Here is a 21,802-nt window from a genome sequence, read left to right on the forward strand (position 1 = left end):
GTTTGCTGCTTGTCACCACAGAGGAGAAAACACTCAACCTGCCCTGATCTGATGCTTCCAGCACCTGTAGATTATGTCACTGTCATATTACTTTATTAGATGTATATTTTCTATCTATCTATCTATCTATCTATCTATCTATCTATCTATCTATCTATCTATCTATCTATCTATCTATCTATCTATCTATCTATGTAAAAGCAGCCTGGCCAGGCTGGGAGACCAACTGAAGCTGAAGCTAAGGCTGGTTAAAGGTTTTTTTCTTCTTTTTTTCTGCAGGGTTGTATTATAAACCAAAAAATAGCCCATATGCGTCACCCCATACCCCAGTGCATACACCCCAGTGTCAAACTTGAAGGCCTACTCCAGGTCAAACCCATCATTATCACGCAATCACCAACAGAGGGCACAATTGCACTATTCTCTCTAAGATTTGTTGACAACAGACATCTGTCGGTCTGTCTGTCTGTCCGTCTGTCTTACCTACTGCCTACCTGTACCATATCTTTAATATTACTTGAAAGGTTTTTGGGTTTTAAATTTGAGCATGGAAGAGCCTCTTAAAAACCTCACATGGCATTTCAGTTTTGGGTGAACTGTCCCTTTAAGGCTTAACACAAACCACACCGAAATGTTTAGACAGTTTGCATAACATCTTTAGACAACGAGAGGTGAAGATGCGCTAACTCGGTAGATGCCTATGGACGGTTATCATTTCCATAGTTTGTCACGTGACCCACACTGCCAGCAGCGGTCCACAGCAGGCTGTACTGGCAGATCACGTGACCAGCTGCCAGCCAAGATCGAACTGTAGGCTGCTACAGACCGCGCGCTGACGTACTGTACTGCTTTGCGCTCCTCTCAGTGCTGTTACATGCAGCTATTGTATTCGCCACTGGATTTTAGCTATTCGTTTTACCTCCCATTTTTCCAGCGACGAAGGAATGAAGAGTCTTTTCAAGTAAACGGTAGTACATACATATTTTTTTTTCCATTTATGGGGGATATTATTTATACATTTGCTATTATAGCAATCGGTTCTCTGCTTATTCTTTCTGCTTCTGAATGTTATATACCACAACAGTGATATTATGCAAGATCCAAAATAACGTTAGCCACAGAAAGAAATGCAACGACACAACCGAGTGTAATTTAAAGAGATTCTCATTATATGTAACCTATTATAATTATATAATTTTGCAGTTGGGCTGAGAGCGTTTTGAAATTCACCACATTTCGCAACACCTCGGTTATGTAGCCTATTTTAAATTAATTCAGTCGATTTAAATCAAAATGCACGTAAATGTATTATTTTAACAAGCAGTTTATCGTGTTATATATTATGGTGCACGAGAGAAAGCAATAGATCCCATTCACTTTCAGCGGATTTAAATCGAAGCTGTTTACAAACATTCCCTCCTGATCACAGATCAGCTCTGAAATGCGTCCTTCAGTCTGGTGCAGTTCAGGTGATTCGTTTATGGAATCTCCATATTCCAGACACATCTCTGATGCTTTCCTTTGTGTCTGCATTTCTATAGGCCATTCTATTTCTTCTTTCTTAGTAGCATGTTTACATGCGCAATTTCTTTTACTGGTTTTTGATTTGGTGGTTATGTTTTGGTTCCTTTATTCTGTTTTACTGTTTTACAATATAGAAACTGGAGTAATGGCTTAATCTGGTTATGCATTTACACACATGCCATGTACGTAATCAAAATATGATGTGGTAATTGCAGTTAGATCAGGTCTTTTTTTTAGAATATCCAATATACTGTAACTGAATGTTTATATTTGTGCAAATCGAAACAAAGGTAATTCTGGTAAATATTCGATTAAGACAGTGTCAAGCTATTTAGGAAAGATGTTGTTTTGTCTCATGGCCTACGTTTCGCATTTCACTGGTCTTTTCAACAAACAATATCCAAAGAGAGAACATCTCCAGTGTTTCCATAAGAGAAAATATGGTCAGTATATCTCAATTTTTTTTCCATACGCAAACATGCACACATATTTAGGGGGTAAATCATGCTGCTTTTGCCTTTCCACAAACAGATGTTCAGTAGATGGAAGTAGGCCAATGACAGATCTGTGTGTAAGCTTTTGGGTGGGCTTCTTAGCAGATGTATTATACAGTCATTTTGCCCTCATATTGCTCATTCTGCTCTGTAACTTTTAAGCATGTTTGCTCACAGCCTCAAATGGAACCTATAAACTTGTTTCAATGCATGTTATTTATAATACTTGGGTTAATTTTCCAAAATTGTTGTATTGTCTAATATTTAAAAATATGGGATGCATCTTTTTCAGTGATGTTCAGAAGAGAGATTTCACTGAATTGTGTCCAGTTCATCTCAGGATTTGTACTCTTTGATAACTTTGATGAACGTGCATACCAGTGTAACAAACTGCTGTGGCTCTGTTTATGGATGGCTGAGCCGCTAAATATAAACACTGCTCATCTGGCAGACATATAAGCTGTTCACTGATAGGTGTACATGTATATAGCTGGACTTTTGACTACGGCATAATGTCTGGTCCTCACTGCAATCTGGTCAAATCTGGTTAATAAGGAATAAAGAAAAAAAAAGGACTTTCTGGGTGAGGACAAAATAGGAGACAACCCTCTTCTAGATTTTAACTGGTGATTTCAGTAATGTTTGGGTGCAATACAGTATGCATCAGACAGTCAGTGGATGGATTGTATGTGGGAGGTCTGTGGGTGTGCTGTCTGAGACTGAGACTAAACTACACATTATCTTCTCTTGCTTTTTGTTGATGACATAGGGATTAGTTATTCTTATAAATCTGTTTATGTATGTTTCACAGTCTTTGTCCTAATACATTAGAGGCATGCATTTTTTTTTTAAATAATTTACTGAGAACTGATTTTTAAATATCTGCCACTGTGACACTGCATTGCTTAAAACCTTCACAAATATTGCCTGTAATGAGTTGGTTCACCCAAAAATGAAATCATCATTTACTCGCCCTTATTTCATTCCTAACACGTAAGGCTTATTTTTCACCTTCAAAACACAAATTAAAATATTTTAATATATTCAATGAACTATTGAAACTATAGTTGATGTCCATTCAACCAAAATTTAGATTGGCTTTTATTTACAAATAAACATCGGTCTATGCTCATACATGGAAGCTCATCAAATATTGGCAACATGGAAAAACTCAACCATACTCACTCAGTTGATATATAAGAAAACCCCTCATTAGTTCTTGTGGCAGCTCAAATGAGGAAGTTTGAAAGACCATGGTGGTGAGTAATGAACACAAACATCCCTTAAAGCCAAATAATGTTTTTAAGCACCACATTTTTTTTCTGCTGTTGAATTATGCAATGCTAACTATTCACTGTCAAGAATAATGGTTATAAATATTTGTCATAAGGATGAGCTAGCTAATTCATCTACTCTGTTGTCAGACCACATTTAACTTAGCTAAAGGCCATTTTTGCAGTAGATATATGAGGAAAGATCTCAGTTGCCTGGCCAGCTATTGTTTTTTTTTTTTAATGTAAATTAAATAAATAATGGTTATTACATAATGAGCTTTTTATCCACCCCCATTACCCATAATGGTTATCCATATGGCCACAGCTTTATCAGTCAGTGGTGGTGACATTGAAACACACACTCTCTTCATTGAGATTTGTCTAAATCAGCTAGTTTAATTTCAAGGCTTTCTTTTATTAAGTTTTTATTTTTGGTCTTTTCCCTGTAGTACTGAGAGCTATGACAGAGAAGTGGGGCAGGAAATGGCAAGGGAGAACAGGCTGAAATTACTGTCTCAAATTTGCATCAGATTTAAACTTGCATCCCCTGAATGAGCAACATAGCACAGTCCATTGGATGCTAGGCTATGACTCTGACCTCTATTTAATCTTTTTTAATTCACTAAATTGATTACTTTGTGTGCTCTCTGTATTGATCTTACACAAGGGTTGATGCTGAATAGTGCAGTAAATACTGTAGTAGCAAAGAGTTAATGTAGGTCACTTATATCCTTACTGTCAGGGTTGTTATTCAGAGTTAGAAATCACTGAAGCAGTGTAAAATAGCTGTGGAGTATGGTGTGCTATCTGCTATGTATTAAACCTGCTCAATGTTAGCAAAACATCAAAATCAGTTATTTTTGTCAGTGTGAGCTCATTTTTATTTTACACTCAAAATGCTAATTGAATATATATTGAACATTTAAAAAATAAGATTTCTCTGAACTTTATATGATTCAACTAAAACAAATAGTTGAATAGTACATTTATTTTTTAAATGTTTTTTAAACATTTTTAAATGTGTACCTTAAATGCGAGGTAAAAGAAAATAAATAAATAAAAGCATCTGCCGAATGCATTAGTATAAATGCTACATAAATAAATACTCCAGAGGCTGTAATAATTTACAAATATGAGCTTTACACCATATTCTGCCTAGCACATTATTTTATAAGTTTACACATTATACAGGGCTGTATGTTAACTTTATGTTTGCACATATGCTACAGAGGTTGAAAGTTTTGTAGCGCAGGCCACACAAATGTAGCACTGTGACAGACATCACTTAACTCTTTTATGTGCAAAGCTAAAGGAATTCTGGGAAATGGAGTTGGATATACAGTATGGATTCAGTGCAGTCAAGACATTATTTTTAAATCATTAGACTTACCAAGTAAAATACAGTAGCAGTGGCCTATCAATTTTACATCACACACAAACAAGAACACAGAAATCCTTGCTTCAGAAAAATAGCCCTGTCCCTTACACACATGCAGAACTATATCACGTATACAGGCCATTTTTCGTAGCATGTCTGACATACAGCCCTAAGAGTTATAAGTTCAACTACACTATATGCATCATTTTGTGCAGAAGCCTGTTGTACTAATATTATGTAGAGCACATGCATTAACCACTAGGACATGACTCCAACATGAGACACAGTTTTCATTACAGTTTGGTTAATATGAATGTATTGCACATTTCCTACCTTCAACCACTTAAAGTGTTACCAGATGTTGTTTTTGCATTCTTCAGTTTTTGGAGATTATTATTAGTACTTCCTCTCCAGGATTTGTTTTTCCATCAAAGGTATCCTTACTTCTTTAGGGTGGTGTTTATATTATATAATATATTTTTGCTTATTTAAAAAAGAAAAAGGCCTATATATTTTGTGTAAAACTGGGAACTGGTGCCATTCCAGTATACTACTACTCAGTTACCAGTCACTTAGATGTTAAAACTTGTCACTGCCATATGCTAGTGCTCAAACAAAATGACAGCACTGAACTCAAGTACATTAACCAAAAAAACTTGCCACATTAATAATTGGTCTTGGTGTTGCCCCCCACTGTGTATGTGACTCAGTCAGGACAAGGCTCCCTCAGTGTGTTGAAGTGCTCTACATCTGTGAGCAAGTACGAGGCAGTGACGGCCCACCCAGATGGCAGTGCGAGTGATGCCAATTGTCCTTGCTCTCCCCCTGACAACTGCTCTCCCCCTGACAACTGCTACTCTCCCAAGCTCTCAAAAAGTGTACCTTTTCCCTTTCACATCGCAGCAGATGTCAGCAGGGCAGACCTATATAATTATCCAAATTAGAACTGTTTCCTAAAACAAAAAGTGTCATACTGTCCAGTCTTGACTTTTCTTAAAACTTGACCTCTTTGTTTTTTTGCATAAAGGGAATCAGTCACTGTAGTCTTGTTTTTTTCCATAACCACACTAGACTCAGTTAGGTCCTCAGATTTCGGTGCACGCCCAGGAGCCTGGCCAGCAAGGCCTGATGTCACAGTTTGAAATAAGTCTCGAAGGTGTTGTGCAATGTTTTGAGAATGAGAACTATTCAATTTGCAGTGTTTGTGTTAAGCTCCTCCGCCAAACTGATCGAATATGTGACAAGGTTTTTTTTTTTTTTTTTTTTTTTTTTTTTAAGACAACCTTATGTAAGTTTCTGCCTACAGCTATGGGGCAGAAAACCAAAACATAATGACAGCATTTTCAAATCAAATTCCGATAGTCTTTTGACTTTTTAGACACTTTTAATAAAGGCAGTATGAGAATAATTAAAAGAGGCGTTTAGATTGAAAGTGGTGTAATGCATGCATATTGCTCTTTAAAAATGCTGAAAACCCTTTTTATTATGTATGCTTGCCAACAAACATAGTCCTCATTCAGCACACATGAATAATTCACAGCTCAAGCCCACAACGATCCCCTAATTTTTACTGTCATACATATGGAATTACATTTAGTTCAATAATAATGAACGTAACTTTATAAAACTGAACGTAACTTTTTCAGAAACTATCAAACATATGCCATTTCAAAAGAAGAAAAACACAATGAAAATGAAAGCAATGAACTCAGTCGCACAAATGTAACAGGCTCTTCAAATATGTTTCATTTTTGTCAATGTTTTTCAAAGATTCGGTTTCGCTGATCGTGGATTCTGAATCCATTGCCACAGCTTTTGCTTCGCAGTTTTTCGATTGGAGTTTTGACACAAACCTCTCATGGGGGCGGGGTTAACAGTGATCTACTCTGATTGGATAGTGAGCTTTTGATGGACAGATGCTCTCTGACATGGAAGTACAGATGTCATTCAGTGGCACGCGCCGCGCATATTGAAAGCTCTCGTGGTGATTAAATCTGGTCTCTACCGCAAAAATTATTTTTCACAGACAAATTGAAATAAATTTATTTTAAGCTCATGCACAGGTTCTACCCTGTAAAGAAGTTTATAAAAATATTTAAATCTGACATTGATCTTACATGCTCTTTTTGTTCGAGTTCTGAAGAAACACTTATTTTGGTCATGTCAGTACACTCAGAAACTTTGGGATGACATTGGTGTGTTGGTCAAGTGTAAGATTTAGCCAGGCTTCTCAGTACATATGAAAAACATTATATTTGGGTATTATGACTCTGACCACACAAACGAAAATAACAGTTTTGTTATTAATAAAAAAAAATCCTAAACAAATGTCACATTCACAAATGCAAATTCTTCAACTGTTCACCCGTCTTCTCTGTTTTTCTAAAAGAAATGCAAAACTATTTGAATGTAATATCAGTATCTACTAATAAGAAAGCTATAAGGACTGTTAGAATTTGTTCCGCCTTTGATCATGTGTAATTTTGTTTAGATTTAGGCCCTCTTTTCTTTAGTTCTATTTTATCCTTTATTGTTTTTTGTTTTTTGTTTTTTTGTGGTTGATATTATGTGATGTTTATACTTTTGTATGTTTTTGTTCTCTTCATTAATAAAAAAAAAGAAAGAAAAAAACTTGCGGTGATTTGTATGCAACTTGTCTTGCCTTGTATTACTAAATATGTAAATAATATTTTACCTTTGATCGTCTCAGTCTGTAAAGATGAGCTTTCAGGAGACATGGAGTGGCGTCATCTTCCTCCTCCACTTGTCCTTCAAGGCAGCTTGAAGTAGATTGTGTAACTGAAGTAACATCTATACAAGTTTGGATGTTACAGTGTGCTACAGTTTGTTGTGGGTTATTATTGTCATTCAGTAACACAAGCTTACTTCAAGCTGCCTTGAAGGACAAGAGCTCATCTTTACAGACTGAAACGATCAAAGGTTTTTACATATTTAGTAATACAAATCACAGCGAGAGCTTTCCAATATGCGCGCCACTCTCTGACGCCACTGAGTGGACTTCCCGGTCCATCAAAAGCTCACTATCAAATCAGAGTAGATCACTGTTAACCCCGCCCCCATGAGAAGTTTGTGTCAAAACACCAAACGAAAAACTGCGAAGCAAAAGTAAAATCTGTGGAAATGCATTCAGAATCCACAATCAGCAAACATGAAACTTTGAAAAACATTAACAAAAATGAAGCATATTTGAAGAGCCTGTTACATTTGTGCAACTGTGTTAATTTTTTTCATTGACATTGTGTTTTTCTTCTTTTGTAATGGCATATTTTTGATAGTTTCTGAAAAAGTTACGTTCAGTTGTATAAAGTTTCATTCATTTTTATTGAAGCAAATGTAATTCCATACATACATACAAGTCATTGTCTTCTTCATGAAAATATTCTTCAATTTGATTGGATAACAAATCCATCATTACTGTGTGACATCACTGTTATGCGCTGAAACTTATTCCAAATGGACATTGTATAAATGTTAGTAATATTAACAAACATTATAATATTACATTATGTAATGTAAGGTAGAATATTAACCTATGTTTTTTAATTGACTTATCATTGAGTTATTGCATAATGTTACGTTATTTATTTGGCTGTTTTGTTCTTTTTAACATAAACATAATACATCTTATTGCTTTCAAAGATACTATAGATTTCGTGAGAACCTATTCTGTCCTCGGTGTCTATATTTTTGGAGGCCAGTGGGCAGTGATTCCTACAGTAGGTCAAGCATGGAGTTTCACATCCAGCTGCAGGGAAGAGGTTCAGCAGAAAGGCCTGTGATTCCATACACTAGTGAAGGCTGAGACAATTAGAAAGCCAACCGTTAGACTCCGGCTCTCTGGAGAAATGGCTATTTATGGCACCTTGTGTAAGATCTATGCCTGTAGGTCAACATTTTCCCTTGTACTTGACTCATAAACAGAGTTGGAGGAGAGCGGCAGTCAGGCCTAAAATGGAAAGTCCGGATGAATTAAATAGGCACTTTTACAATGACACAAGCGATCAAAATAAATACCCCACCCAGTCTCAATTCAAACAAGAACATAATGTCTTGGCCTAATTTCTGTTATACTTGTTCTTCAGGAATAACTGAAACTAAACTCTTTAATCCAATGAATTCAGCAAGTAACTCTGCTGAATTTTTTCTAGGTTTGATCACAAAAAGAAATTGTTACATGAAAGTGTATTTTTTTAATGTTTTCAATAAATAATAAAACGGAGTGTCTATTTACACTAAGTGCAAATAGCCCACCTTGTCAGCTTCAGTGGCTCAGGTGGTAAATCATGTTTCTTGTTCATTTTGACATGATCGACCTGGGTTCAAATCCAGGTTTTGGCCAACCTTTTTCTCCCTTTTCAAATTTCAGATCACATCAGAAATGCATTTATTTCCAATGAAAATGAAGAATATAATCAAAAAGTTGAAAATGAAGTATCAGGTAGGGTTAGGATAGGTGTAGGGAGGGCTTTATTGTCCCATTAAGGTGGAATCCATTTAATAATTTTGAATTCAAATTATAATTTACACTCAATACGTTAATATTGTATATTATTTCACAATGTACTATACAATAACGTGGTGCAAATAATTGCCACTATTTGCAATAAGTAGTACAATTTTAAGATCATTGAATCTATATTTGCACTTAGTGTAAATAGCATCCCAAAAAATTTTACCAGTTCGGACCTTTGAGTCTCGTTCAAAATTATTAACAAATCTTTTTTCGAGTAATTTCGTTCATTTTGTCAAAATATAATTAAAATGTTACAAACAATACAAAACTATAATGCTATTAGGAACAGAAATATTAATTCATTGTTTACCTGAGTCTTCAGTCTATGATTAGCTCATCTCACCTCTTATCTGACAAGTCTTTGGGTTTGAGTTGTTCTTTTATCACGTGACTGTATAAAAGTCTTTAACCTATATTCGTTTTAAATATGTAAATTTCTGTCATGATGTTTCTTTTCCATACACTGAATGTTGTAACAAAAGTAATAAAGAGTTGGTTATTATTATTATTAAGTCTCATTCTGACTCTTTCTGGTAAAATCTAATGGGGCTGTCACATGATGAATGAATGACTCGAAAAACCTGAAGACTCGATAGATGAACTGATCAACTCTCTTTCTGGCTCAAGAATGCATTGGTTAAGCTTATGGGTCTGTCACGTGATGAACCAATGACTTGAAAAACACAAAGACTAGAGAGATGAACTAATCAGTTATCTTTCTGGCTGCACTGACTGAAAACAGGTGAACTACTAGAGTAATTCCAGTACAGAACCTATAGAATATTTTGCATGCGAGTCTGAACGAGTCATCCCCCAAGATGACTTGTTCTTCCAGAGTCACATTAAAGATTCGTTCAAAATGAATGAATCATCCAAGAAAGACCTATCACTAATACATTGCTATTTGCACTGTAAAAAGCATCTATAGCTAAAATATGCTATTTTCACTTAGTGCAATAGTTGCTGCCATAATAAAAACTCAATTAAGGACACATACACAAGTACAAAAAGATGGTAGTAAAATTTAACATATTGTTCTTCATAATTTTAAGAAATAGTGTGCTATAAAGAATGTATATCTTTTCTGCAAAATAGTTCTGAAGATGTATACTGTCAGCTGATTGGTATGTATGAAATATTTGCTCATCATTGTCCCCAGTAAGGCATCCCTCTCTCTCTCTCTCTCTCTCTTTCTCTCTCCCTCTCTCTCTTTCCCCCCCACCCTTGAAAGGGGGATGGTACGCAAACCGACCAACGGAGCTACTAAACCACAGTTTTTCTTCTCTCATTCTCAAGTCAAATGCAGCAGTACAATCTTAAAAAGCCGATACAGTAGTTCTCACATGCCACAACATTCTTTTTAAGATTATTTAAATAATATTTGCAACAAGGTTCCACTGAGGGACTCCTGTCCCTCCTTGTGTGGACTGTCGTATACTATCAATCAAACAATCCCTAAAGCCCCTCAGAAAACATCTGCCGTTGTCTTGTTGACACCTCACATTTGGGAGGCTATGGAAATGCATTTCCCAGATATTCTGTTGAAATTAATAGTAGGTTACATGCTCACCACAGGACATGCAAATGCCTTGTGTGATTCTGCAGGGTTTGGTTGAAGACATGCACCAAATCACTAAAACACAATATTTTAATTGTAAGATTTTTAATTATATTTTTAATGATAACACTTTAGAATAGAGAAAACACATTCACTATTAACTACAGTTACATTGTTGCTTATTAATAGTTAGTAAGTTAGTTGTTAAGTTTAGGTATTGGGTAGGATAAGGGATGTAGAAGGTCATGTAGAACAAGCCATTAATATGTGCTTAATTAGTACTAAATGGCTAATGACTTGGCTCGGCACAGCTCAGTACAGTACGGGTTGGCTCGACTCGACCCAGTTTGCATTTCCACTGCAGTTTAGTGCCACTTTAGAGTGGCGGTATTATTCACTTGTCGTTATTGTTGTGCCACCTGTACTGCTGTGACTCGTGAAAAACTTTTTCATTCCACGTCGCCCTATCAAACTCTCGCTGGATCTGCTAATCTGCTGTCAACAAGAGGATTGTCATTTTTTTGACTGTTGGCATTTTTTGGTTGTTAAAAAAGGTGCGCTCATTCAAAACAGTTGCATTCAATCCTTCGCTGACTGTGCTGATTTAGACCTAGCAGTTCTGGTGTGTTTGGGTCACAAGTTCATTGATAATAGTTCATTCGGCCAATCAGTGAACAGCGTCATGTTTTGGGAATGGTACCCAGGGCCAGTGGAAAAGCCCCAAAAAGTGAACCGGACTGAACCGTACTGTGCCATGTAGTGGAAAATGCCATAATATTCTAGTAATATGCATGCTAATAAGCAACTAGTTAAGAGACCCTAAAATAAATTGTAACCTTTTTAATGATAAAAAACAAACAAGAGAGAGGATGGACAATAGTTCAGTGGATGTCAAAGGAAAAAGTATGTGGTCCCTTTAAACAACATGAAGATGGATTGTATGGTGAACATAAGCTATGAGAATAAAGCTAGGCTGAGTCTCTGTGCCAGCCCAACAGATTAGACTAAGAAAAACACACACACAAACTGAGGTTTGTAGAGAAAATACCTCACAAAATACAGAATTCCTACTGGATAGCTCTTAATTCATCTAAAGCACATGTTATAGTGTATATATGGTATGGTTGGCTGGACCATTACATGTAAATATTTGCAAATATACATTGTTCTCAGCATGCGCATATTCAGAATGACAGTCTTGAGGTCTATAATCTGGGGTTTCATCAAAGATTGCATAACCTAATCCTCTAACTGTTTGCTGCAAGGGTGACAGATGACAACACTGATTTCCTCAGGAGAAGGAAGGATTTTAATGCTTATCCCTATGGAAGTGGATTAGGGTGTCTGACAGATAGATATAAAAACATTTTTTGACGTCTTGGTTTATTTATGTAAATCAGGGATAAGGCCAGCTTATTCAGATTTCAATTCAGTTCCTTTGAAGATGACTCTTTTGGATGCGTGTTAAAGGGTTCATTAACTGCCTTTGTTTTTTGTTTTTGTTTTTGTTTTGTTTTTATACTGTTTTCTGATGTCCATCTGAGGTTAACAAGATTTTTTTTTTTTTTAATGTAATAGGCTATTTTCTGTCCTGTTTTGACCCCCGTCATCAGAACTCTCCTGATTGTAGACTCGGAAGTAAACGCCCACTGCTATGATTGGCTAACAGTTGTGTGTTGTTTGACAGTCTACATCCTACACAGATGGAGACTGCTGTTTTAGGTTAAAAACACACAAATACTATCAAATAATCTGAAAGCATCAGTTACTCACACTTTGTGTGATGCAACATTACTACCTGTTGTAGTCCGAACAGCATCTTTTTTTAGTTTCAATCTTTCTGAAAATCTTGCATGGAATTGTTCATTGTTTGTAAATGAATCTGCAATAAAATGAAGTGAACAAACAACCTGGCTCTGATTTCTTACAAGTATGATCTGGAACTAGTTAATTCAATCTTTCCTAATGTTGGGATCAGAAGGAAGGCAATGCAAGGCTGTTTTTCCACAACTTGGCACTGCACAGCGTTTTGTTGTCTTTTGAGTGATCTTCATTATTTGGTTTCTCTTTGATTTTATGTACTATTTGCCTCTCTCGTTATACACTACATGTGTGAATTGTTGGGCAAGGGTAAACAGGCAGTGATGTAGAAGCAGGTATTGATCTTCTTCTGCAGAGGCGGTGTTTAGCCACACTATTACATCATAGAGTGGCACATTCCACAGTCGTTTTGGCAGACTGACTTCAGTATAAGCTGTTTTTAGACTAACAAGGAAGATTTGAGTTCTGAAACTTACAGGATGTAAGGAATTTGTAGGAATTTGATTTCTCAGTTTGTTACCCCTTTAACTAAAATCCACATAACAATGCACAGACATTTTTTTACACTGAAAATAAGTTTTCATTTACCCAAAAGATTAAAGCAGAAAATAAGGTGTATTTAATAATCAATTATTTGATTATTTTGGAACATCACTACAAAACCCTGTTTAGATTTCAATACAATGAAAAACTGTGTTTCTCTGTAAAATGGATTATTGGATTATTTGGAGGCTTTGGGACTTGCTAAAAATTTGTTGTACCAGACTTTTTATGTATAACCTCTGTCATAGACTACCTCAGCAACCCTTGTAACTTATTTTTTATTGTTATTTTTTATTTTTTAACTGACAGAGAGTGAGTTTATTGAGAGGATATACAATGTAATATAATGCCAGTGGGTGATGAGAAAAATGCTTAGTAAAGTCTTTTGTTTTTCTTCAGTTTTACAAACCGTGGTTTGGGGTTTTGGGAAAATGATTTTCTCATTGAGTAGTACAACATTAATAAGCACCGAATTATTTCCTGTGGTTCTGCTGGTTTGAAAGCCATGGAAGCATAGTCTCTCTCAAACCCTGATTGTGCCTGAAGATGCATATAAACACTTATTATTGGGTTTTTAGGAAACACATAGATCAGCATCTCTGTTCACTTGTAGTCCTTGTGTCGGTACTTTTGTGACAGCCATATGATAAAATAAACTTCAAGAAACAGTGTAAGTGATGGACAGTATTTGTATGTTGATGCCTGTCAGGAGTGTACTTCTGTGTAAATACCTCAGCAGATGTCATCAATGGCACTGTACAAACACAACAGATGTACATGTTTTGTTAATTTGGCGGTGAGGGCAAGTGACTTGTCATTCAAAGAAATAAAGCACTGTGTTTTTAGTTTTAAATGTCAGATGGTATGATTTGGTGATGGCCTGGAAATATTGAATATGACACATGATGGTGTGTCATGCAGCGCTGTGTCCCACAGTGGGTGACTCTGTTGGTCGAATTCTATTTTTGTGTGTGCGACAGACTTAGCAGGCACACAGCGCTCTCAGACAGCTGAAGCCTGGCAGGAACCTTTGTTCCCTTCTTCTGGCTGCGTGGTTCCCATGGGGCTAATGTTTCTGAGACAGTCAAGGCCTTCAAATGACCAACAGGGTCTTCAAAACCTTATGAGGGCTCAAGTTACCCAGTGCCAAGAAGAGCTGAGTTTGGACCAGTTTCTCAGTCTAAATATGATGAATATGTTGCACTCATGACCAGTCTGGGTTTTTTCCTATTCCGCTGAGCATTCTTCAAAGGAAACAGTGACTCTATTTAATATTTATCTGTACAAATGTATAGTCCTTAACAGAACATCAAAAAAGTTTTCTGTTCAGCTTTTTGTCAGTATTAATTTTTCTCTTTGTCAATAATTGTTCTTTATGTACTATATTTCTAGATATTGACATGAAGAAGGACATAGAGGTGCTGATAGCAGAGGAACGTGCTGAGATCATCTCTAAATATAATAAGGTAAGTAATGCCATTTACTCTTTGCATTTACACTTTGTTCAGATATATATTGAAATAGTATGGATACTTTGATAGTTAATCTTCATGCTAATTGATATGTATATACTGCCGTCTGAAAAGTTATAAGAAATTAATACTTACATTCATCAATGATGTATAAAATTGCTCAATAGTGACAGTATACACATGTATAATGTTACAAAAGATTTATATTCCAAATAAATACAAGTGTTTTCAACATGGATCATAGTAAGAAATGTTTTTATTATATTGAAATGATTTTTGAAGAATCATGTAACACTGAAGACTGAAGTAATGACTGTTGAAAATTCAGTTTAGAAAATTCATTATATTAAAATAGAAAACAGTTTTAATTGTAATAATATTTCACAATATTATTGTTTTACTGAATTTTGAATAAATGCAGCCTTGGTGAGCATAAAATGCTTTGATTAAAAAAAAAAATACAAATACAAAATTGAATACGTCACCAAACTTTTGAACAGTAGTGTACATAATGCTGATCATTAGCCTATTTTTATCATTAGCAGGGGAAATGTATTATTGTCTTGTATGTTGCTGTATTACAGTTTGGCATTTCATTAATTACATTTTGAATTAACAATTAATCATCACACACCTGCAGGTAATAGATAGGTGTGTAGGAAAAAATATAACATTAAAAAGATCAAATTTGAATATGCCTGATGAAGGTCATGAGACTGAAAGCTTTTTAATAAATTATTGTTTTTGATACTTTTGCAAGTATTGGGCTTTTCAAGAGTGCAGGATTTTCTTTTGTTTCTTAGTTTATTAATAAAATTTTTACATTTTGTGGATGTTGGTTATTTTACATTGGGATGTCTACATCTGGTTGTTCACATGTGCTGTGGCCTTTGTGATTGTTGAGTCAGCTCGGTTTTATTTGTATGGGGCTTTTTCGTAATACACGTTGTGGCAAGGAAAAACTCCCTAAGATGTGTAAATACGGGAAAAATGAGGAGGAACCACACTCAGATGTTAAAGGCGATTTTATGTGCTAGGGCAGCAGACAGAGGTTTTTTGAACCAACAAAGTGTTTGTGTAGTAAATGGCCACCGTGGTGATCAATTTGACCATGGCACATCATGACATTCTGTTACAGACACATTTGAAATTGGGAAATACTGGGACCGTAATCCTCGGCTGTCTGTCATGGATCACTGCTTTCTTTCCACTCTTCTCTTCACCATAGGGTTGAGAAGAGGGCAGGAGAGCATCAGTCATCCCCCTCAGGGAATGAATGCACACTAACTGGAAAAGCTTTTAAACAACAGCTATACTGACAGGGTGCAAATTCTGATGAATAACTGCAGAGCATTAAAATGCTCTCTGCTCATGAGTCAAAATTACAGCTATATGTCATTGGATGTATGACAGGAGCTGGGGCACATTTGTTTGCATTTTGTAATTTAACTAGAATGGTTAGCAGGCCACAGAATAGCGAAAGGGTAATGCAGAGAGTGATGTGCTAGAGAGAATATTACTGCTTTCCAATACAGCATCAGTGTCACAGTTCTGTTCGTTTGGACTCTCATTTTGCTTTCTTTTCCCGTTGTCATTGATTAGATTTTTCGTCATTAGGTTCAGCTGTTAATTATCCACGTTTGGTCTCTTTATTTAAATTGGTGTCTGTGCAGTTGAGTTAGCTTAAGTTAACATTGAAATGTATGTGTCAGCAGCCTTCCCTTTCTGAATTAACCTGTGTGGATTTATTAAAGACTGAAAGCCTTCATCTTCGTGTGTGTTCATCGACACATTACAATCAACCACTCAGCAACACATTTAAAAAAGGACAGGTTTCAGCACAGAACTGCCATTTATAACACACGTCTCCTTGACAATTCTAAATGCTTCCTGTATGACAGTATATATATATTTTTTATTTTTATTTGGAAAATATGTCAACCACCATATAAATTCAGGATTTTATTTGCCTCACAGTGTCAAACACAGTTTAACTGCCTATTTTAATCATTGATTTACTGCTTCCATAATCACAAGAAAATGTACCGAAGAAGAATTTAATAGGTAACACTTTAGTAATAGGGACCAATTGTCACTGTTAACTGGTTGCTTATTAGCATGCCTATTATTAACATATTTGCTGTTTATTAGTACTTATAAAGAACATATTCTGCATGACCATATTCTACATCCATAATCAATGCTTAAGCATAACAACTACCTTACTAACTATTAATAAGTTCTGATTCAGAATCTGCTGGATTTAAAGGTGCTTACAGTAAAAGTTGCCTGGAACTGGATAATTTGTTTCACCTTTGATAAACTCTACACTGTTTGTGTTTAGATGAGTCAAATGAAGCATGCGCTTGTGTATATTTCAGGGTAGAGACGCAGGAGTTCAGATCGATCCTTGGGAGGATGCAGACTACAGCATATACAGAGTCACAGATCGCTTTGGATTTCTTCAGTAAGTCCTGGTTAAAACACAACACTTAGTTTCCATATTGGCATGTTGAAGGATGCATTTATTGCTTTCAAAGCCCTGTTAAACTACTTTTATTTTGTCTGAAACAAACCTGTCACTCATAATAGCTGAGTTTTTTTAGTTTTGAATTGTACATTTACTGATTTATTTATTATCAACATTGTATATAAACACATTTAATACAATACAAGTTTTCTAAGTATTAATTTCTAAAATTAATAACATTCAAAATTCAAAAAGATATTTAAGGATGCATTCAATTGACCAAAATTGACAGTAATATATATATATATATATATATATATATATATATATATATATATATATATATATATATATATATATATATATATATATGTTTCAAATAAATGCTGTTCTATTCATCAGGTTTCTGCAAAAATAAGCAAGTAAGTAAATAAATAAACAAATAAATATTAAGCAACTGCTTTAAAGATTGATATAATAAGAAATATTCATTCATATTATTATATATTAGATCTGAAGACTAGAGTAATGGCTGCTGGAAATTCAACTTTGCTATCGGAGGAATAAATTACAATTTACAATATATTCAAATAGAAAGCAGCGATTGTAAATTGAAGTGGTATTTTACTATTTTTTCTTTGAAATGTAGCATACATTATGATTTTTAAATCTGTCTGAATCAAACACCAACCTCTGTACACATTACAATTGCCTACTGTTTTTGGGCTATCCTAGGGTCTAAATGTAATCCCAGCCAGACAGCAATGTTTGTGATTGTATACTAGTATTCTATAGTTTTGTAACCCTATTTGTTTTTCCCACAGTGAAGAAGAATTACCCACACCCAGTGCGCTTGAAGAGAAGGTATGCACACACAAATTAAGCATATAAATATACTATACTGGTGATGTGTATTCAAACAGCATGTGAATATACTATTCAAAAAGCTTTTTTTAAATCACAGACAAATACACAAAAGAAAACACAAAGGATTACAGATTGAATCAGTAGCAGTGTGGAGGCTCTTATGTAAACAGATTTATGGTGACCTTCAGATGTAAGAGTACACAAGTTTAGTACACAAGAGTGTGTGGCAGACACAGCTGGGCTGTCTGGGGGTGTGCTCTCATGTGACGTATTCACAGCGTGGAGGTTGCTGATGCATTTCCCAGCTGAAGTTTGTGCAGTCGTGTTGTGGCACGTAAAGGTTAAAGACTGGGGTGGAAAGAGTGAAAGCGGTCCTCAGAACAGATGTTAATAGCAGCAGGCTGATCTGAATGCCTGTTCTGCATCTAATCCCAGAGTATTCATTCAAATGGGGAAAGAGATATCGCTTCCTTAGACAAAAACACAAGAGGGTTGTTTGAGTCATGCAGCAGATATTTATTCTCATACCTGTCTGTTAATGGACTGTTAATACCAATGATGACATATTCTTTCAGCCTTTATCTTTTATTATTCAATTCTTTTAAAATACAACAAATAATTGAAATCATATGAAGGTGTGACAACTAAACTGGGCCATTACTAAAATCTTCCGTGTCACTTGATCCTTCAGATATGTTTATTTGCTGCTCAAGAGACATTTCTTATTACTGCAAATGAATTATAAATTATTTAAAGACAAGACACAATAAAAAAAGTACAATTATTAAATAAGATATGGTTATTTTTATGGTTTTTGGTGATAATTGGTGTATGATTATTTGGTGTTTACTGAAAAGTAATGAAAATGAAACAGAATTTGTTTTATTTTTTTGTTCTTGCAAATCATAATTCATCAGATTAAATTTGTTTCTACATGTGCAGCATAAACAGGTGGAGCTTGAAAGGGTGCAGAAATGGTTGAAGATGCTGAAGAACTGGAGCAAGTACAGGAACAGTGACCGGGTGAGCTTCACCTCAAGAGGTTGTGATCATTTCTCTGGAAATCAAGAGAGAGTACTGTGATGAAGCTCCACGGAGAACCAGAGTGATGCTTAAAACACACACACTTGTTCTTACACCTGGTGTCTTTGTGCAGATGATTAAGAGGGTGTATAAAGGCATCCCACTACAGCTGAGAGGACAGACCTGGGCCCTGCTACTGGATGTTGAGAAAGTCAAGAGTGACAATGCAGGAAAATATGAGGTACAACTAAAAAGCGCGCATACACATTCAAACACAGTAGATTAATACACACAGTAGTTTAGCTATGACCTATGGACACTATGTAGCCCCTGCATCTCTGCTGGCCTAAAGCCGGGTGTTTGGTGAGAGTAGGATTACTGAAGTGGTGTTGTGGTAGAGCTATTTCAGGGGTATTAGAGTGTGATCTGAAAACAGACAGATGGCTGATAGAAGGCATGAGAAGAGATAGAAGAGAACAAAACACAAGCCAAACAAACCTTCAGAGCTGCTGAGATTTTACAACAAGCAAGAAGTATTTTCACTGTGTGTTGCTGAACAAGGTGTCCTGGTGGTGATATCGACGTGGTCAGTAAAAAATTAATACTTTTCTTCAGCAAGGACACATTAAACTGATCAAAAGTGACAGTAAAGACATCTATAATGTTACTAAATGTCTATTTTCAAATAAATACTGTGTTTTTAAAATGTCGGTCACATTCAGAATCAGATTCCGATCTGATTTATGTTCTGCTTTGAGGACATTATGTTGATATGTACTTCCACTCCTTTGTTTATTTCCCGTTTTCTTTAGTTTATTTTAGTTATGTCCTAGTTAGTTTCCAAGGTAACTGTTCTTTACCTGTGTCATGTTTGCTTGTTAGTTTTTATGTGTATATGTTGCTGTGGGTTTGAATTATAAGTTTGTCGCTTATCGTCACTGCTTATGGTGTTCTTAGTATATATTTCACATTATTAGTGTTGAACTTTTTTATAATATCACATAATATCACATAATTAAATCTAGAAATGGTTGTCTTCTAATTTCATCTTGTACTGCATGGTAGCTTATCAACAGTGAATCTATTTTTGATGAAGCGATTTGTTTGATTGACAGAGAATGAAGGAGCAAGCCCAGCTGTACTCTCCAGAAATCAAACAGATTGACCTTGATATCAACAGGACCTTTCGAAACCACATCATGTTCATGGATCGATTTGGTGTAAAGTAAGTAACACATAAACACATTACATTAATTTAAATATATTCCTTAAGTAGGGATGTAAAATATAGATTAATTCCATAATCAATTGTAATTTAAATTAACGATCAGTTAATCGATTAATCGTTAACCATAATGCTACAAAATGCATTTATTGCAGGCAACAGTCACTGCCATGACAGGATGTGCAAAAGCCACACCCACACACGCACACACACACACACACACACACAAAACGCTTTCTCACTTGAATTAACGAGGTTTTAGTCTGAATAAAATGCTAGTAATGGGATTATAAAATGACTAGATGTGATTATGATCATTTCATAAAACGCCATGCGTTTGAGATAATTTTATTTTGTTGACTTTCCTATTCCACACGGAGACCACTAAACGCGCCTCTTTAAATGGTTTTGTGGTGCTCGTTGTTGTATTTTAAAACACAATTGCAATGTTTTCAATGTGAATTTTTGCATTCCAGTAGGCCTAGCCTATTTGTTTTTAAAAACCCGACATACAGTACATTAGATCATGACAGCGCGCGCGTGCGTGCGTACAGACGAGGACGAGCGAGCACGGCTTTGGCTAGATTTATTTGGAGATTACTGCTCATGTCTCATTCGGCACAAATCCAAATGTTTCCATATTCACAATGTATTTGAATGTTAAACTGTTATTTATAATGTAAACTACTTACACATTCGCAGATAGACAGAAAAGATGATCCTCTTCATATGAGCAAAAACGTCCTTGGAACAGCAGAGAGGACCAGTATACTACGGCCTTTTTAAACTGACCAGTGTAACCTTTTAAATGTTTAGTTGACTGTATTGAACAAATTAACAAGTTGTAGGAATGAATAGTCTATCTGTCATGTGTCCCGCAGCACTCAAAGCGCAGTTATCTGATTAAATAACTTAGTTACTACATTTCTTTTGCCTTTCATGTTAAATGACTTTTGTGTTGTTTCTATTTTAATGTACTGTACTTTTAAAGTTTAAATCACATTAAAAGCTTAAAGGGTTAGTTCACATGGACTACTCTGAAGATGTTTTTATTACCTTTCTGGACATGGACAGTATACCGTACATACATTTTCAATGGAGGGACAGAAAGCTCTCGGACTAAATCTAAAATATCTTAAACTGTGTTCCGAAGATGAACGGAGGTCTTACGGGTTTGGAACAACATGAGGGTGAGTCATTAATGACATCATTTTAATATTTGGGTGAACTAACCCTTTAATTAGTACACTGTGAATTAATGATGATGCATTTATATACGGTCACCGTCACTCACAGCCACTCGCACGTGTTCTGCGCATGAGCCGCATGCAGCCCAACATTAAATCAGTTATCTGACCATCGACAGCCTTAATCGATCAATCTCTTATCGACAATTAACCGATAACAATTAATTGCTAGCCTTAAGTCATACATTTAGTAAGGTTTAAAAATTGCACCTGTAGAGGTTAGAAATGTCTCTGGAAATCAGTTTAAGGGAAATAATGTCTCTTTATCAAAATATGTATATTTGTTTAGGTATATAGGATTAGTTTTCAGTTTTAGTCCTCCTTTTTGGTGACATGGCGTAAATTAGAAGTTTATTGAAGCAAAAATCATAG

The 21,802-nt window shown here is 35.5% G+C and overlaps 1 protein-coding gene across 1 annotated transcript in view; it reads left to right on the forward strand.

Annotated features, from left to right (window-relative positions):
- The first annotated feature begins 645 nt into the window (after positions 1-645).
- Positions 646-21,802, forward strand: part of LOC113106237 (USP6 N-terminal-like protein) — a 31,957-nt gene continuing 10,800 nt past the window's right edge. The window contains exons 1-7 of the mRNA XM_026267946.1: positions 646-968; positions 14,519-14,592; positions 16,980-17,065; positions 17,893-17,932; positions 18,878-18,958; positions 19,092-19,199; positions 20,074-20,183. Coding sequence (XP_026123731.1) covers positions 875-968; positions 14,519-14,592; positions 16,980-17,065; positions 17,893-17,932; positions 18,878-18,958; positions 19,092-19,199; positions 20,074-20,183 — 593 coding nt within the window. The 5' untranslated portion in view covers positions 646-874. The remainder of the gene's footprint in view (positions 969-14,518; positions 14,593-16,979; positions 17,066-17,892; positions 17,933-18,877; positions 18,959-19,091; positions 19,200-20,073; positions 20,184-21,802) is intronic.

Source organism: Carassius auratus, chromosome 7, assembly GCF_003368295.1.
Source record: "Carassius auratus strain Wakin chromosome 7, ASM336829v1, whole genome shotgun sequence".
In the NCBI taxonomy this organism is placed as follows: Eukaryota; Metazoa; Chordata; class Actinopteri; order Cypriniformes; family Cyprinidae; genus Carassius; species Carassius auratus.